The sequence below is a fragment of the Dendropsophus ebraccatus genome, chromosome 2 (genome assembly GCF_027789765.1).
Source record: "Dendropsophus ebraccatus isolate aDenEbr1 chromosome 2, aDenEbr1.pat, whole genome shotgun sequence".
Classification (NCBI taxonomy): domain Eukaryota; kingdom Metazoa; phylum Chordata; class Amphibia; order Anura; family Hylidae; genus Dendropsophus; species Dendropsophus ebraccatus.
This window is the reverse complement of record NC_091455.1, coordinates 27,718,326-27,733,478: the sequence shown is the minus strand read 5'-3', so window position 1 is coordinate 27,733,478 and position 15,153 is coordinate 27,718,326. Positions and strand designations below refer to the sequence as shown.

General features: G+C 42.2%; 1 protein-coding gene across 1 annotated transcript in view; it reads left to right on the top strand.

The window, feature by feature from the left end:
• LOC138784113 (fibrocystin-L-like) overlaps positions 1 to 15,153 on the top strand; it is a 177,477-nt gene that overhangs the window by 98,126 nt on the left and 64,198 nt on the right. The window contains exons 40-48 of the mRNA XM_069959629.1: positions 274 to 430; positions 5,736 to 5,892; positions 6,782 to 6,861; positions 6,988 to 7,117; positions 7,923 to 8,052; positions 9,356 to 9,597; positions 10,593 to 10,729; positions 12,103 to 13,144; positions 13,544 to 13,735. Of these exons, the coding sequence (XP_069815730.1) occupies positions 274 to 430; positions 5,736 to 5,892; positions 6,782 to 6,861; positions 6,988 to 7,117; positions 7,923 to 8,052; positions 9,356 to 9,597; positions 10,593 to 10,729; positions 12,103 to 13,144; positions 13,544 to 13,735 (2,267 nt within the window). The remainder of the gene's footprint in view (positions 1 to 273; positions 431 to 5,735; positions 5,893 to 6,781; positions 6,862 to 6,987; positions 7,118 to 7,922; positions 8,053 to 9,355; positions 9,598 to 10,592; positions 10,730 to 12,102; positions 13,145 to 13,543; positions 13,736 to 15,153) is intronic.

Sequence of the window (15,153 nt, the reverse complement as noted above, 5' to 3'; positions counted from 1 at the left end):
ATATCTTATCACTTTTGATGATTTCAGAAAATTAAAACTTATGATTACTTTTGTCAGTTTTAAGTTATTTCAGTAACTATGATGGGTTTTAATTCGTTAACAAAAAGGTATGAACAGTTTCTTCCAAGTGTATATATTTTGTGTCATTTGGGCATGTATAGCTAATAGAAATGGGAGCCCTGTTTATTAGCCTAATTACAATGGATATCTATTTACTAATTTATTTATTTTTCAAATCTTTTTTTAATTTTACAAATTTTTTTTCCTTTGTAGCCCTGATATCTCAGCCGTCACTGTCACCGTAGCACAGGCCGTATGTGATATAGAGTCGGCTAGTATCACGTACATCATATGTACAACCAACGCTCAGTCTCCTTCACTAAGAACCAAAGTCAGAGTGTACATTGAAGGCCAAGGCATTGCTAAGATGGTAAGAAACAAGACTGGAAATATAATGCGCAAATTTGCATTACTGTGTTTGCCAGTAGCTTGAATACACAGAATAGAAAGGGCATAGCATGGTCTATAATGGGCAGTCCTCAGCTGGCCGTTATAAAAGCTGGTGCATCCAAATACTGTACAGCTAAGAGTGCCTAAAGCAATCGGGTCCCATTCCTTAACGGTGGTGGCGACACCCTGGCACTGCTTCCGCTCTCTGCCTTGGTCCTGTTGGCTCCTCTATTGCGATGCCAAATCAACTTAGGTGTGCTTTCGGCTGCTTGCTGAAGATTTAAAGGGCAAACTCTCTTCAACTAATTCTGCCTTTTACCAATCCAGTCAATGGGAGACTCAACCATTTTTGCAGGAGACTCAAGTTCGGTAGAGGGAAGGTCGTGTGAAAACCTGTCAACCTCAGAAATTGATGGAAACACAATGGAAATGGACAGGAAACAGCAGGAGCAGCATGTATGCATGCCTCTGAGGCTGCCTAATGGCACCATTATGCCTAATTCTGTGCAACAGCCTGGTTAAAACAGAGGTAGGCATAGGGACCACCCAAAAACTCAGCCTGACACAGCATGGCAGTGAGAACACAGGGAACCATTAAAACAGAGGTAGCTTATCATGAACCAGCCAAATTTAGCCTGACACAGCATAGCGGTGAGGACAGAGTAAATAAGGTAGAAGCGGTAGCCAGTCAGCCTTCCAAAAATTATACCAGACCTAGCATGGCAGTGAGCACACAGAGAACCATTAAAAGATAGTGAGGAAGCAATTGAACCTACCCAAAATTAGGCCAGACACTGCATGGCATTGAGTACACAGAGAACTCCCAGGAGCAGCAGTAGCCAATATGAAGGCCAGGCAGGAGCAACAGTAACGAAAATGGAGGCCAGACAGGAACAACAGTAACCAACATGGAGGCCAGGCAGGAGCAACAGTAGTTAACATGGAGAGCAGGCAGGATCAGCAGTAGCCAACATGGAGGCAAGGGCAGGCACACCAGTAGTCAGCAGTATTCAACATGGATGCCAGTTAAGGCCCAGCAGTAGCCAACGTGGAGGCAAGGGCAGGCACACCAGTAGTCAACAGGGATGCATGGATGGACACAGCATGGCATTGAGCACACAGAGAACCCTTAAAAGTGAGTGAGGAAGCAAGTGAGCCTCCTAAAAATTAGGCCAGAAACTACATGGCATTGAGCACACAGAAAACCATTAAAAGTGAGTGAGGAAGCAAGTGAGCCTCCCAAAAATTAGGCCAGACACTGCATGGCATTGAGTACACAGAGAACCCTTAAAAGTGAGTGAGGAAGCTACTGTAGTTAGCCTCCCAAAAATTAGGCCAGACACTGCATGGCATTGAGCACACAGAGAACCATTAAAAGTGAGGAAGCAAGTGAGTCCACCCAAAAATTGGAGTGAGTCCAGGGGCTGGGATATTTAGTGGACATGAACATGGGGGCTGACAGCTAACTAGCTAGGCCAGCTGTCAGTCACCATCAAGGGTACACCTGATGCCTCTCGACCGGTGGTGGTGAGGCCCCGGCCACGGCTAGACCAAAAAAAAAAAACAAAAAAAAAACAGCTGGCTGGTTGGTGGGGGCGTGATCGGCGGGCCCCCGGCAACAAGTCCCGCTCCTCTGCAGATGTAGTGTGACGGCAGAGCATGGCAGTGAGGAGAACCATTAAAAGTAAGTGAGGAAGCAAGTGAGCCTCCCAAAAATTGGAGTGAGTCCAGGGGCTGGGATATTTAGTGGACATGAACCCGGGTGCTGACAGCTAACTGGCTAGGCCAGCTGTCAGTCACCATCAAGGGTACACCTGATGCCTCTTGACCGGGGGTGGTGAGGCCCCGGACACGACTAGACAAAAAAATAAAATAAAATAAAACAGCTGGCTGGTTAGCGGGGGCGCGATCGGGCAACCAGTCCCGCACAATGTGGTAGTGGCTGGACCAATACACACTCTGTGACGGCCCCTTACAATGAGCAGTGACGCTTTATGCAGGTGTACTACAAATCCCAGCAATACAGTGTAGTACCCACTAGTTTTAGGGGGGGCTGTACGGTAAAATCTGGTAGTGGCTGGACCTAGACACACTCTGTGACACCCCCTTACAATGAGCAGTGAAGTGCTATGTAGGTGTACTACAAATCCCTGCAATACAGTGTAGTCCCAACAAGTTTAGGGGGGGCTGTACGGTACAATCTGGTAGTGGCTGGACCTACACACACACTGTGACACCCCCTTACAATGAGCAGTGAAGTGCTATGTAGGTGTACTACAAATCCCAGCAATACAGTGTAATACCCACTAGTTTAGGGGGGGGGGGCTGTACGGTGCAATCTGGTAGTGGCTGGACCTATACACACGCTGTAATACCCCCTTAAAATGAGCAATGAAGTGCTATGCAGGTGTACTACAAATCCCAGCAATACAGTGTAATACCCACTAGTTTAGGGGGGGCTGTACGGTACAATCTGGTACTGGCTGGACCTAGATACACGCTGTGATACCATCTTACAATGAGCAGTGAAGTTTTATGCAGGATGTACTACAAATCCCAGCAATACAATGTAGTACAGCAGGACCAACAGCCCCAAAATAAAAATAGAGTACACTGAGCACTTCTTAGGGGTCTGTATGCAACACCTAATGTCCCCTTTCTGCCAGCAGCCGGTCACCACAGTGTGCTGGTGAAATCGCGATAGCAGCACTGCAACTCCCAGCCAGCAGTCTGTAATAATAGTATTAAAAAACACTTTTAAGCTCTGAAAAGGGCTGTTTGTTTATATTGCTAGTATATACCCTGCCTACTGGAACACTAAATCCTACACTGACACTCTCCCTGAGAAGCAGCAGCTCTGTCCCTTATCTCTCACAGCATGCGTCTGAAGCAAGTACTGCCGGCGCTGAGTTTTATATGGCAGGGTCATCTGATCTGGCCAACCAATCGCTGCTAACGACATGTATGGGTCCCACGTGATCTCAGGATGCACCAAAGAGTCTCCTGCATGTTTATTGGCTGAGAAATAGCGCCCAAACTTACAGGAAATGGATGATGACATTTCTCACCATCGAGTACCCTAATACTCGATCAAGTACCAAGCCCGGACGAGCATGCTCACTCATCACTACTGTTCTCTGGTAACTCACATCAGCACTGTCTGATCCATCTACCCACACTTGTGGAGGGACCTGATGTCTTCTACCAGCACTTTACATTCTGGACTGGGATAAAGAGTGAAGACCTAGAGGGCCCTGGTGTGTCCCAAAGTTAAAATGGTTTGGTAGCATATCAGGTCCACATCCACTGCCCGTTACACAATGTGTACAGCATAAAAGTGGCATAAAATAGTTACATAGTTAATACGGTTGAAAAAAGGCACATGTCCATCAAGTTTAACTAAGGAGGGGATGGATACAGGGAAGGGGGAGGGATGATCGGTTCTATACATAAGCATTTAAGTTATTTTGGTCTAAGAACTTGTCTTTCCTGTTTTGAAGCCCTCTACTGTTTAGCTGTGACCAGATCTTGGGGTAGACTGTTCCACAAATTTACTGTTCTCATTGTAAAGAAGGCTTGTCGCTTCCGGAGACTGAAAATTTTTTTCTCCAGGCGGAGGCAGAGGCCAGTAGTGGATTATAATAGGTCAGTTTTGGGCGGTAGCCCAGAGCCCTGAGCTTCTGGGGTAGCCCATGGCCCCCCAAACAGACTTACACTTTCAGTGGTGTATTATCATCAGGCTACAGTTCTGCATAAAAATTGCTACTTTTTACCGCAATTTTGCACAAATGAAGGCAAAACTGCAGCCAGGAGACAATAAAGTAACATAAGAGAACATACTGAAGGACCTTATCATGTGACAATGATGTCACCACAGGTCCTTTACAGAGTGCCACCATAGTTACAGTGGGATGAGGGGGCCCAAAGTTGATGAACAGCCCGGGGCCCATGGTAAAGTTAATCCGCCCTTGCTAAGGTGCTCTATTCCCCTTATTAGTTTAGTTGCCCGTCTTTGTACCCTCTCCAGCTCTAGAATATCCTTTTTATGAATCGGATTCCAAAACTGGACAGCATACTCCAGATGAGGCCGCACTAAAGCTTTATAGAGCGGTAATATTATATCCCTGTCCCGAGAGTCCCTGCCTGTTTTAATGCATGACAATATCCTGCTGGCCTTAGAAGCCGCTGACTGACATTGTGTGCTGTTCTGTAGTCTATTATCTACAAGTACACCCAGATCCTTCTCTATCAGCGACTCTCCCAGAGTAACTCCCCCCAGGACATATGATGCATGCGGGTTATTAGTACCCAGGTGCATAACTTTACATTTATCCACATTGAACCTCATTTGCCAAGTAGATGCCCAAACAATTAGTGGGGGACATGTATCATCTGGCGTTCCGGGGGTTTTCGGCGGAAATTGCCGATTTGCGCAATATTTTATTCGCAAATGGCGACACTTTCCGCCGGGTACGCCGGGGGGCAAGGAGGGGGTGTGAAGGGGGCGGAACGGAGGGCGCGGACTCAGAGTCCGCGCGATTCACCATCCGTTCCGCAAATAGATACGCCGAAAACCTATTCCAGTCCTCAGCTGGCGTAGGTTTTCGGCGGTGCGCACCAGAGCGCACAGGATTTATGTAGAGGCAGTCCACCTCTAAATCCCCGTAGCGCCAGAGATGCGGGGACATTTATAAGTCCGGCGTAAAAAAACGCCGGACTTAACAAATGTCCCCCGGTGTGTCTAAGTCAGCTGGTAACATCTGCAGATCTTCCATAGACTACACTGTACTACAAAGCTTGGTGTCATCTGCAAAGATAGAAACATTGCTGTTAATTCCATTCTCAATATCATTAATAAACAAGTTGAAGAGAAGGGGCCCAGTACTGACCCTTGGGGTACAACAAATGGAGACTTAAAATAGAGACTTAAATGAAAACGTGCAACTTTTTTTTTAACCCAAAGAACTGGAATAAAAGCCTTGACAAATCCACCCTCCTGCAACCGCTGAGGATGGAATATTGTTCATGGAACATTGTTCATTATTCATTGAATATGGTGTAAAAGTTAGCTTTTGATTAGTCAAAGTACTCAGCCCCCATTCCTGGTGGACAATGAGTGCTCATGTTCAGTCACTATCATTATAGTTTGTGGGATGGACTGTAACAGTGAGTGTAAATTATGAAAATTACAATTATTTCTTGTATTGCATTATTGTACTTTTTTTTTTTTTTAGATAGGAATGCTTATTTTTTTACTTTTCTATTTTTTTATATTCATATTTTAGGACAATGCAGACTTCTTCTACATCGACGTCTGGTCTTCTAAATATACCTGGGGAGGAGACACTCCACCAGATGTGGGCGACTTGGCGGTCATCACAGCAGGGCAGACAATACTGCTGGATGCTAGTACACCGGTACTGAAAATGTTGCTGATTCAAGGTAAAGTTAGTGTTACTACTGTATATTCCATATACTTCACTAGAATGATAGAGTATATCTGGAGCATTTACCTGCTACAGTATTTTAGATTTTTTTCTTGCCATTCTCCATTGTGCCCCTTCTCCCCTTATTTATTTATGTATGTATGACTAAGTTAATGGGGCACTATGCACTCTTTAAACACAACATTAAAATTGTCTCTTAAGGAAGACCCATTTTTCACATTGTCAAATCAAAGCAGCAAGTTACTACAAAAACTGTCTCTTGCTTTGGAGGGCCTGGCGTGTTTATGCATATATGCTGAACCCATTGATTTGAATAAATTACACGATTTCATGTAATGCCTCCTGTGATGGTGCTGCAGTGTAACCTGACGGGTTTTGCTTGTTTCCACCCCATTCCCCATGTCCTTCTGCCAGTCCTATTGCTCTTCTATTCATGCTGCAATAACATCCAATGTGACCCTAGATGATCACCTTTGTCAGACATGGGTCATGTTAGGGGTATTATTGGTGATGAAAAGTGACCAATTTGTCCAGCAATTTGCTATGGAAGTCCCTAGCACATCATCACTATGGACATCAACATCGTCTATGGACTGTCAATGGACCATGGTCTATGGACTGTCAACATGCAAGAGTAGGCCAGAACAGGAACAGTAAGAAAGGTATATTGTACATAAATATTTTGGTTTCGAGCCCTTGTGCAGTTTTGAGTCAGGTATATACAGCTGTGTCCAATATATACTAGTTGGTTTGGATCATTTATACATAAAAAAATAAAAAAAAAGAAACACATACAGGAACAGGAAGCCTCATTTTTTGTACACCCTCAATATGTTTTAGCCCAGTGATATACAGTATACACAATCCTTTCTTCTTTTATACAGGGGGAACTCTGGTGTTTGATGAAGCAGATATAGAGCTGCAGTCTGAGAACATCCTCATTACAGATGGAGGCACTCTACAGGTACCCAAACCCTAATATTTCTCATGGAAACAACTGGCTCATAAAAAGATACTGGATTCATTCATTTATTGAATTAAAGTCCTTGGCTATATTTCTATGCATCATTTGTTTTAAATCCATGTTTAGATTGGAACCGAGGGAGCTCCATTCCAGCACAAAGCAATAATCACTCTTCACGGCCATCTACGTTCTCCAGAGTTACCATTGTATGGAGCCAAGACATTAGCTGTGAGGCAAGGGATCCTGGACCTTCATGGTAAATATAAGAAAAATAACAGGTATAACAGATACAGGAAATGTTCTTGCTACAGCAGCAGAGATATCTGTGTACAATTATATAAGGGACCTGTTGGCCGGGGTGCCACATCCTGCTGGAATCTAATTCTATGCAATCAATCATATAATGGGGGCAGAATATAGAAAAAGTGGTGGTTTATTCTCATTACCTACGTCTCAACATTGAATAGTAATGATGATGATGATATAATAATAATAATAATAATAATAATAATAATAATAATAATAATAAATTTTATTGCTCCACCAAATACAGGGGTTACATTTATTCATTACAGGATTAAATTAAAAATAAATAAATAACAAACTAGAAGGACTGGGGTTACACAAGATGCAGTAAGAGCTTCATATGCAGATGGTCCAGAAAGCGCCTATAAGTGGTGAGCCGGTCATCCGCCAATCTTTAAGTAAAAATCGTTTGATTCGGCCATAGGCTGTATCCATGTTTTTCAGGGCACCTTTTAGGGCAGCCCCCAACTTCTGCAGCCACAAGATATCAAACGTTGAGCATTCGGGATTGGAAACATTGCCGAACCAGAACATTTTGACCGATTCACTCAACACTACCTAGGAGCTAATCTAAAGTGTTCCTGGCAACAATCTTTCCATCAGTTTCTAATACTAGCATAATAATGAATGCAGCTCTGGAGTACAATGCAGTATGTAGCTAAGCACCACAGCAAGACAAGTAACGCAGTTTACAAAGTTACCAAGCTTTACTAAATAAGGATTCTCAGTAATCCATATGTTTTTCTGTTTTCTAGGCCTCCCCGTGCCTCTTACATGGAGCAGACTTGCTCAGACAGCAGAGTCCGGGAGCTCAAACCTAATTCTACAGCAAAATGTGACTTGGAAAGCTGGAGATGAAATAGTGATCGCATCAACAGGTCATAGGTATATACCCCAGAATCTAACTACAATGTATTATAAAAACTGCTATTAAAATTTTCCTTTTCAGACAAATAAATGTATACCATGCCCCACTGCTGTTGCAAAATGTCACTTTTGCTCAGTATCTAAGGGTCAATGGATAAAAAGCTCTGTTAGGTCCATCTTACTTGTCCCTAAACCTTTAAAGCAACACATATTATAGAGGTGTGGCTTAAAGGGGCTGTAATACTGACAACACTTATTCCCTATCAAAAGCATATATAAGTCTCAGATCACTGTGGGTCGATCTGCCGACATTATCAGCAATAAAGAGTAAGAATGAACGTCCTGAGTCTACCATCAGAATGGATTGGCAGTCACGTGTGCACTTGCTTGACTGTCTATGGGACTGTAGAAGATCTACCAATGCACATACATGGCCGGCCCTCCATTTCAGTGGACCCCTCTCAAGGTCTTTACATTTTCCCTGGATAAGTAAGTGTTTTTGGTGGCACAATCCCTTAAATTTAAATGTTAACATAGAAGAACAGCTCAATGACTTATATTGACTTGATAATTTGCATTTAGGGAAAAAATGTTCTTTATGGTACATGGAGACACTTAAATGATACCGGTCATGGAATACACTGGAACTGATAGGCGTGCAATCCATTCGCCTGCGAAAGTTTAGGAATCCATGGAGACGATCACGCCGGGTCAGTACTGTGCACAACCAAGTTTGGTTCAGAATGTAGATCGCGTGCAGTACTGACTAAGTGTGGTCGTCTCAATATATACCCGAACTTCCGGTGGCAAATTGCACGCTGATGAGCCCCAGCATACTTTGTGGAGAAACAGATTGCTGATCTCAAGGAGACCAGCCAAACAATAACACTGCTGGCTGCTAGCGAAAGCGCTCAATGGAGTGATATTATTTTCTGATTGGGGATTTTTTTTATTTTTATTTCTATACATGATTTTGAGGCCAGCTATCTTGCCTATGCTGCTCTAAACTGTAGATGTCACTCTCAGAGATACTGTATGATTTACAACAGCCACATAGACATAAGATACCTTGGTCAGAACTTACTGACTTTAAGAGAGTGTTGTGAACATGCTCTTTAACATGTGCATAAATAATTGTACAGTGAGAGGGTGGGCAGTTCTAATCTCCTATAGTTAATACAGTGATCTGGTGTTATCTGCCTCCAACTTTGTAATGGAAGCATTAGCTTTCAGTGTAATTCACTAACACTGATTTATTTGAAATCTTACGAAAATGTTATGAGGCGCTCTATACAGTTAACATTTTATTATCCTCTAACAGACGCAGTCAAAGTCAGAATGAGAAGCGGACTATACAGTCTGTATCTGCAGATGGCAAAAACATCACTCTATCACAACCATTACTATATAAGCATTTGGGGATCTCGGTCACTCTACCTGATGGCACGGTGTTTGAGGCCAGAGCAGAAGTAGGTCTGCTTACCAGAAACATCCTTGTCCGAGGGTCCACCAATGTGGAATGGAGCGACACAATACCAGCCTGCCCGGATGGATTTGATACAGGTAATTACATTACAACATACAAGTGCTCCATGCAAGACACTCATCTAATCCAATCTACTATGTGACTTGGTGGTGTATATTCCTGGTGCCTATCTTGTATCTTATGAATTAAATTGGTTTGAATACACTTCTTCTTTTGCAGATTCTGTTTTGTTCTAAAATGGATGTAGTAAGATGTACTTGAAAAAGTTATTATGCAATGGAAATCTGTTTTTAATTAAACTAAATTTAAACTTTATTTGGAAAGCCCAGCTTAAAATCCATTGTTATTCATAGCTGATAGAAGTTAGTGTGACTTTGCAATAGTGTAGGTGTAATATGGAATTTACTGTTGGTACAATTTGGGTTTCAGTTGTAGTCACTGAATACATAAATGGGAGACACCTATTAGGGAAAGACTGAGGCTTCATCCTTTTTCAAATGCTTTGTATTCTCTAATTGCAATTACAAAACCTGAGTGTGTGCACACATCCTAAAGCTTCATGTGTGGAGTATATAGTATATGGCTGAAAGCCCTTGGATTAATAAACTAATATACTAATCAAAGCAATGGTGACTGACCACTGCCTGACACCATTTCAGGGGTTGCCTTCTAAGTAGGGATGGTCCGAACCGAGTTCGTACGGAGTTCGTACGAACCCGAACCATCCGCAATGATTACCGCTGTCTGCCCTCTCCGTGCAGCGGGCGGATCCAGCGGGAGGAACGCCTGGAAAACTGGGATACAGCCATATCCATAGGCTGTATCCCAGTTTTCCAGGTGGTCCTCCCGCTGTATCCGCCGGCTGCACGGAGTGGGCAGACAGCGGTAATCCGATGCCGAGCGTTCGGGTTCAGCCGAACCCGAACGTCGGCGGGTTCGGACCAACCCTACTTCTAAGCATTGTAGTTGAGAAAGTTGGAAATTCAAAGGACTTCTGTAAAAACACAAAATGATATTGTTTTATTCTTTATTGTGTTGTCACGTTATACATTTTATGTTCCTGTTACTTTAGGTGAATTTGCCACCCAGACCTGTTTCCAGGGAAGATTTGGTGAGGAAGTAGGAAGTGATCAATTTGGAGGTTGTATAATGTTCCATACAACGCAACCCGGTAAACTCCTGTCCATTGGAAGAATAGAATATGTTGAGGTACGTGTAAACCTAAACATAGAGGCCAAAACATTCTACGCTGATAGAAAATGTTTGTTTTATCCATCTACATCTCACATAATTTGAATAGCGACAACTACAGTATATATGTAACTTTCTAGACATTGATTTGGATGTTGATTACTACACATAGAATCTAGAACAGCAACGTATCTGATCTGCAGCACTGTGTACATACAGCAGTAGGAACAGCCAGGTTCTATTTCTCTCTGCGGCACAGAGCACTAGCTAAGCCCTGCCCCTACTTCCTGTGTTCCATTTTGGTCTGTTACTAGAGATGAGAGAATTTACATTACAAACAAAGCAGAGCCGAGGGCAGAGCACAAATTACTTTGCTTCATTTGTAATATAAATTCGCTGATCTCTATCTGTTAAAAGAAGAGAGGTAGTAAACACAGGACTTCAAGGGAGTGTGAAACCTAGTGACCTCTGGTTTTTTATGGTCCTGCACAGCATAGCTATCTTGCTTTGCTATGATTCATTCTCCACCCAGATGTTCCTAAAAAGTCAATAGATTTATCTAGAGTTTGGAAAAAGTAACATTTTTGGGAGCTGTAATCATATCCAAAGGCACATGTTCCAAAAACGTAAATTATGGGGCTTTATCGGGCCCTGGACAGAGGGATCCCATCTATTTTGCTATTGAAAGCTGAGAACCTGTGTAAAACCTCTCTCTACAGAGGAACTCCATTGTAGTCAAACAAGGGATCTAGGAGGCAAAAAACAGGCTTTCCCTTTTTAGTGGCCAAAGACAGCACCCTAATGGAGGGGCCCAGTCTGAGACTTGCACTGAGACACCCTTTTCTGAGGCTGCCACTGATTGTGACATATTACTTATATCACCAAGTTTTTTGAGAAATAGAAAATACAGTCCTCATTCACATTTGCAATGTTGTTTTTTTTTTTTTTTTGTGTCCAGTGTTGCGTTATGTTATGTCTCTACTGGCTTATTTATTTCATTTTGCCACGTTCACTTTACTAGTAGACAGTACTTTAAAAAAAAAAAAAAAAATACATGCACCTAGAACTGCAGTTATAGGCTATGTTTACACATAGTATTTCCGTCAGTCTTTTGGTTAGTCTTTTTTTCAAACAAAATCAGGAGTGGGACTCTCAGGGCAAAATTATAATGGAAAGATTTGCCCAATTTCTGTGTTTTTAACCGATGCTGACCAAAATACTGAGCAAAAATACTGTATGTGAACCTAGCCGTAAGAAAAATACATATATAGTAGCTTCCATTTCTTAGAATTCAAATTATAGCAATCCCTTAAAATAAAATTCATAACAAACTATATATAATTATAAGGATTAAATTAATAAAACTCAAATAACTGTTGTTTGTTTTGTAGGTTTCCCATGCTGGGCAAGCTTTCAGGTTAGGTCGGTATCCAATACACTGGCATTTAATGGGTGATGTCCAGTATAAGTCTTATGTACGAGGTTGTGGAATTCATCAAACCTACAACAGAGCAGTAACCATCCACAATACACACAACCTGCTTGTGGAAAGGAACGTCATCTATGATATCATGGGGGGAGCGTTCTTCATTGAAGATGGGATTGAGCATGGAAATATTCTTCAGTACAACTTGGCTGTATTTGTTCAGCAAAGTACCAGCTTGCTCAATGATGATGTTACCCCAGCAGCATTCTGGGTAACCAATCCAAATAACACAATAAGGCACAATGCTGCTGCTGGTGGCACACACTTTGGCTTTTGGTACAGGATGCATGATAACCCAGATGGACCTTCTTATGACTTTAACATTTGTCAGTACAGATTACCATTGGGAGAGTTCTACAATAACACTGTTCACTCTCAGGGATGGTATGGCTTATGGATTTTTCGAAATTACTTTCCAATGGCCGTGCCAGATCAGAGGCAATCTTGTTATGGTTATTTACCATCACCGGCTATTTTCAGATCTTTGACCACTTGGAATTGTCAGAAAGGAGCGGAATGGGTGAATGGTGGTGCTATCCAGTTCCATAACTTCTCCATGATCAATAATGAAGACTCTGGTATAGAAACCAAAAGGGTTATTTCAGATTATGTTGGTGGATGGGGAGAGACCAACGGAGCTGTTCTCAAAAATGCCATAATAGTGGGACATGTGGATGAGCTAGGACTTGGTTCCGATTTCTGCACTGCCCGAGGTATCACCCTCCCACTTGATGAAGGACTCACTGTTTCATCTGTAAAGTTCATGAACTTTGACCGACCAAACTGTGCAGCTATTGCAGTTACATCCGTTGCTGACATCTGTGCTGAGGGATGTGGAGGTTGGAGCGCAAAATTTAATGGAATACAATACTTCAATTCACCCAACAAGGCAGGATTTAGATGGGAACATGAAGTTGTTCTAATTGATACAGATGGGACACTAACAGGTACATAGATAAGTAACATACCGTAAATATAACAATCTCACCTTTGTCTATTTCCCTCACAGTAGAATGTCCAGAACCGTCTGGCCTCTTATGTGCATATTCAGCTTTAAGATAGCCATAGATGTTAGATATTTGTTGTTCGGCTGGTATCTCTTATTTTGTAGACTATGTCTTCCATACTTTTCTTTTGCATTTTCTTAGGGACTATTACTCTTCTGATTTGGGCTGAGATTCATTCCTACTATTTATGGGAAAGGGGGACCATGTAAACTATAGGTTCAACTATATTTTTTACTTCCTGTCAGATATGAAGATTTTACCAGACCTTCCTTATTATTTAGATTACTTTTTTCTTAGTAATTATCATCATTAACAAAAAAAACCTTTGCTTTCATACAGGAAAGATTGGGGGAAAGGTTATACCAGCAAGTGGGCTACTTGATCCTTCCCAGTGCAGCCAAAGCAGTGACTGGAGTGTTGGCTTCCCTGGATCCGTCTGCAACTCGTCCATCAGCTTCCATAGATTGGCCTTTAGCACTATATCCCCTTATTACCTTTTTGGAAAGGACGTCACAATTTCTAATTCTTTTGGTATGTTAATGGTTTTATTTCTTTAGTGTACCAAATGTTTAACATTTCATAGATGTTCTTTTTTTTTTTTTTTTTTTTTTTTTAACGTGCAGTGAAAATGACAACTCTTTTTCCATCAGCACGGCCCTTTTTAACTATTTTATTTCTATTTGCAGAAGTTATTTTGTGAGGGTAAACTTCAATTCATATTGTAGAATTGTAGATGGGACTTTTTGATCCTTTTTAATCAATGATTTTTGGAATGTAAGGTAGCATGTTTTTATATTTATGATCTCTGATGGGGTGTAATAGGAAAACAATCATGGTACACACAGAGGCCCCCTGTCGGCCATGACAGCTGGTTGGCACCCCACAGTTGTGTCCAAGGGAGGAGAACCAATTTGATTCTATAATGGACCTAGACACCTTGTCGGTCACTATTTACCCCTAGTTTAACAGGAAACAGAGTAGAACTGAACCCCACCCACTGTCTTAGGAAGAGCATTATAGCATCAAGATATAAGGAGCAAAAATAAAAAATGATTACCATATTTAGCACACTATAACTGACCAAATCCTTTATACCGAGACTAATATTACCAATTATACCTGTATACAAGGGGCATTACCGCTACACTATGACCACTAACATTACCACCATACTGTTACCAACCAAATCCAGTAAACTAGATAGGATGAATAATACAAACAGTATACAACCACCTCTCACTGACTAATCTTACCACTCTGCTGTGGAATAAAATTCACAGTAAACGGTCCACAGTCCAATATCACCAGTGACAGTGCAGTTAAAGCCAATAACTCACAAGAGGCATCTTCATTAACTGAATCACGGGGGGCTTCTTTTACAATTAGCATTGCTCACTTTTCCTTTTTTTCTCCATCCTGCCTGGGCCATCATGAGGACTTTTCTCAGTTGCGAGTTGTCCATCTAGGATCTGCCAGACAAACATTTTAGGCTCCTCACTCATTCATCATCATCCTCCACTTCTATTTGCTCCATATCTTCCCTCTTATAGTAGTCTCCTCTGTATCCATATAGTAGTTAGACCATTGTGTCCTATAGTAGTTAGACCCTTCTGCACCTCCCATATAGTAATTAGGCCCCTCTGTGCCCCTATATAGTAGTCACATCTGTGTAGTAGCTAGACCTCCCTATGCAGGTATCCTCCGTCATAGGTAGTATCTCTTTGTAGCTATTTCCCCCGCTGATAGGTAGGCATCCCCCTGAGAGCTACCCCCCCCCCCCCCAGTAGAAAGCCCACTAGTATGTAGAATAACCAATGTAGGCACCACACTGTAGGTAATGTATACAATCCTGTTAGTTAACTCACACCCCTGTAGGCAATCCCTTGTAAATTAACCCCCTGTCACCATGTAGGCAATGCTTTGTCATTAACCCCCTCCCTCCCCAACAA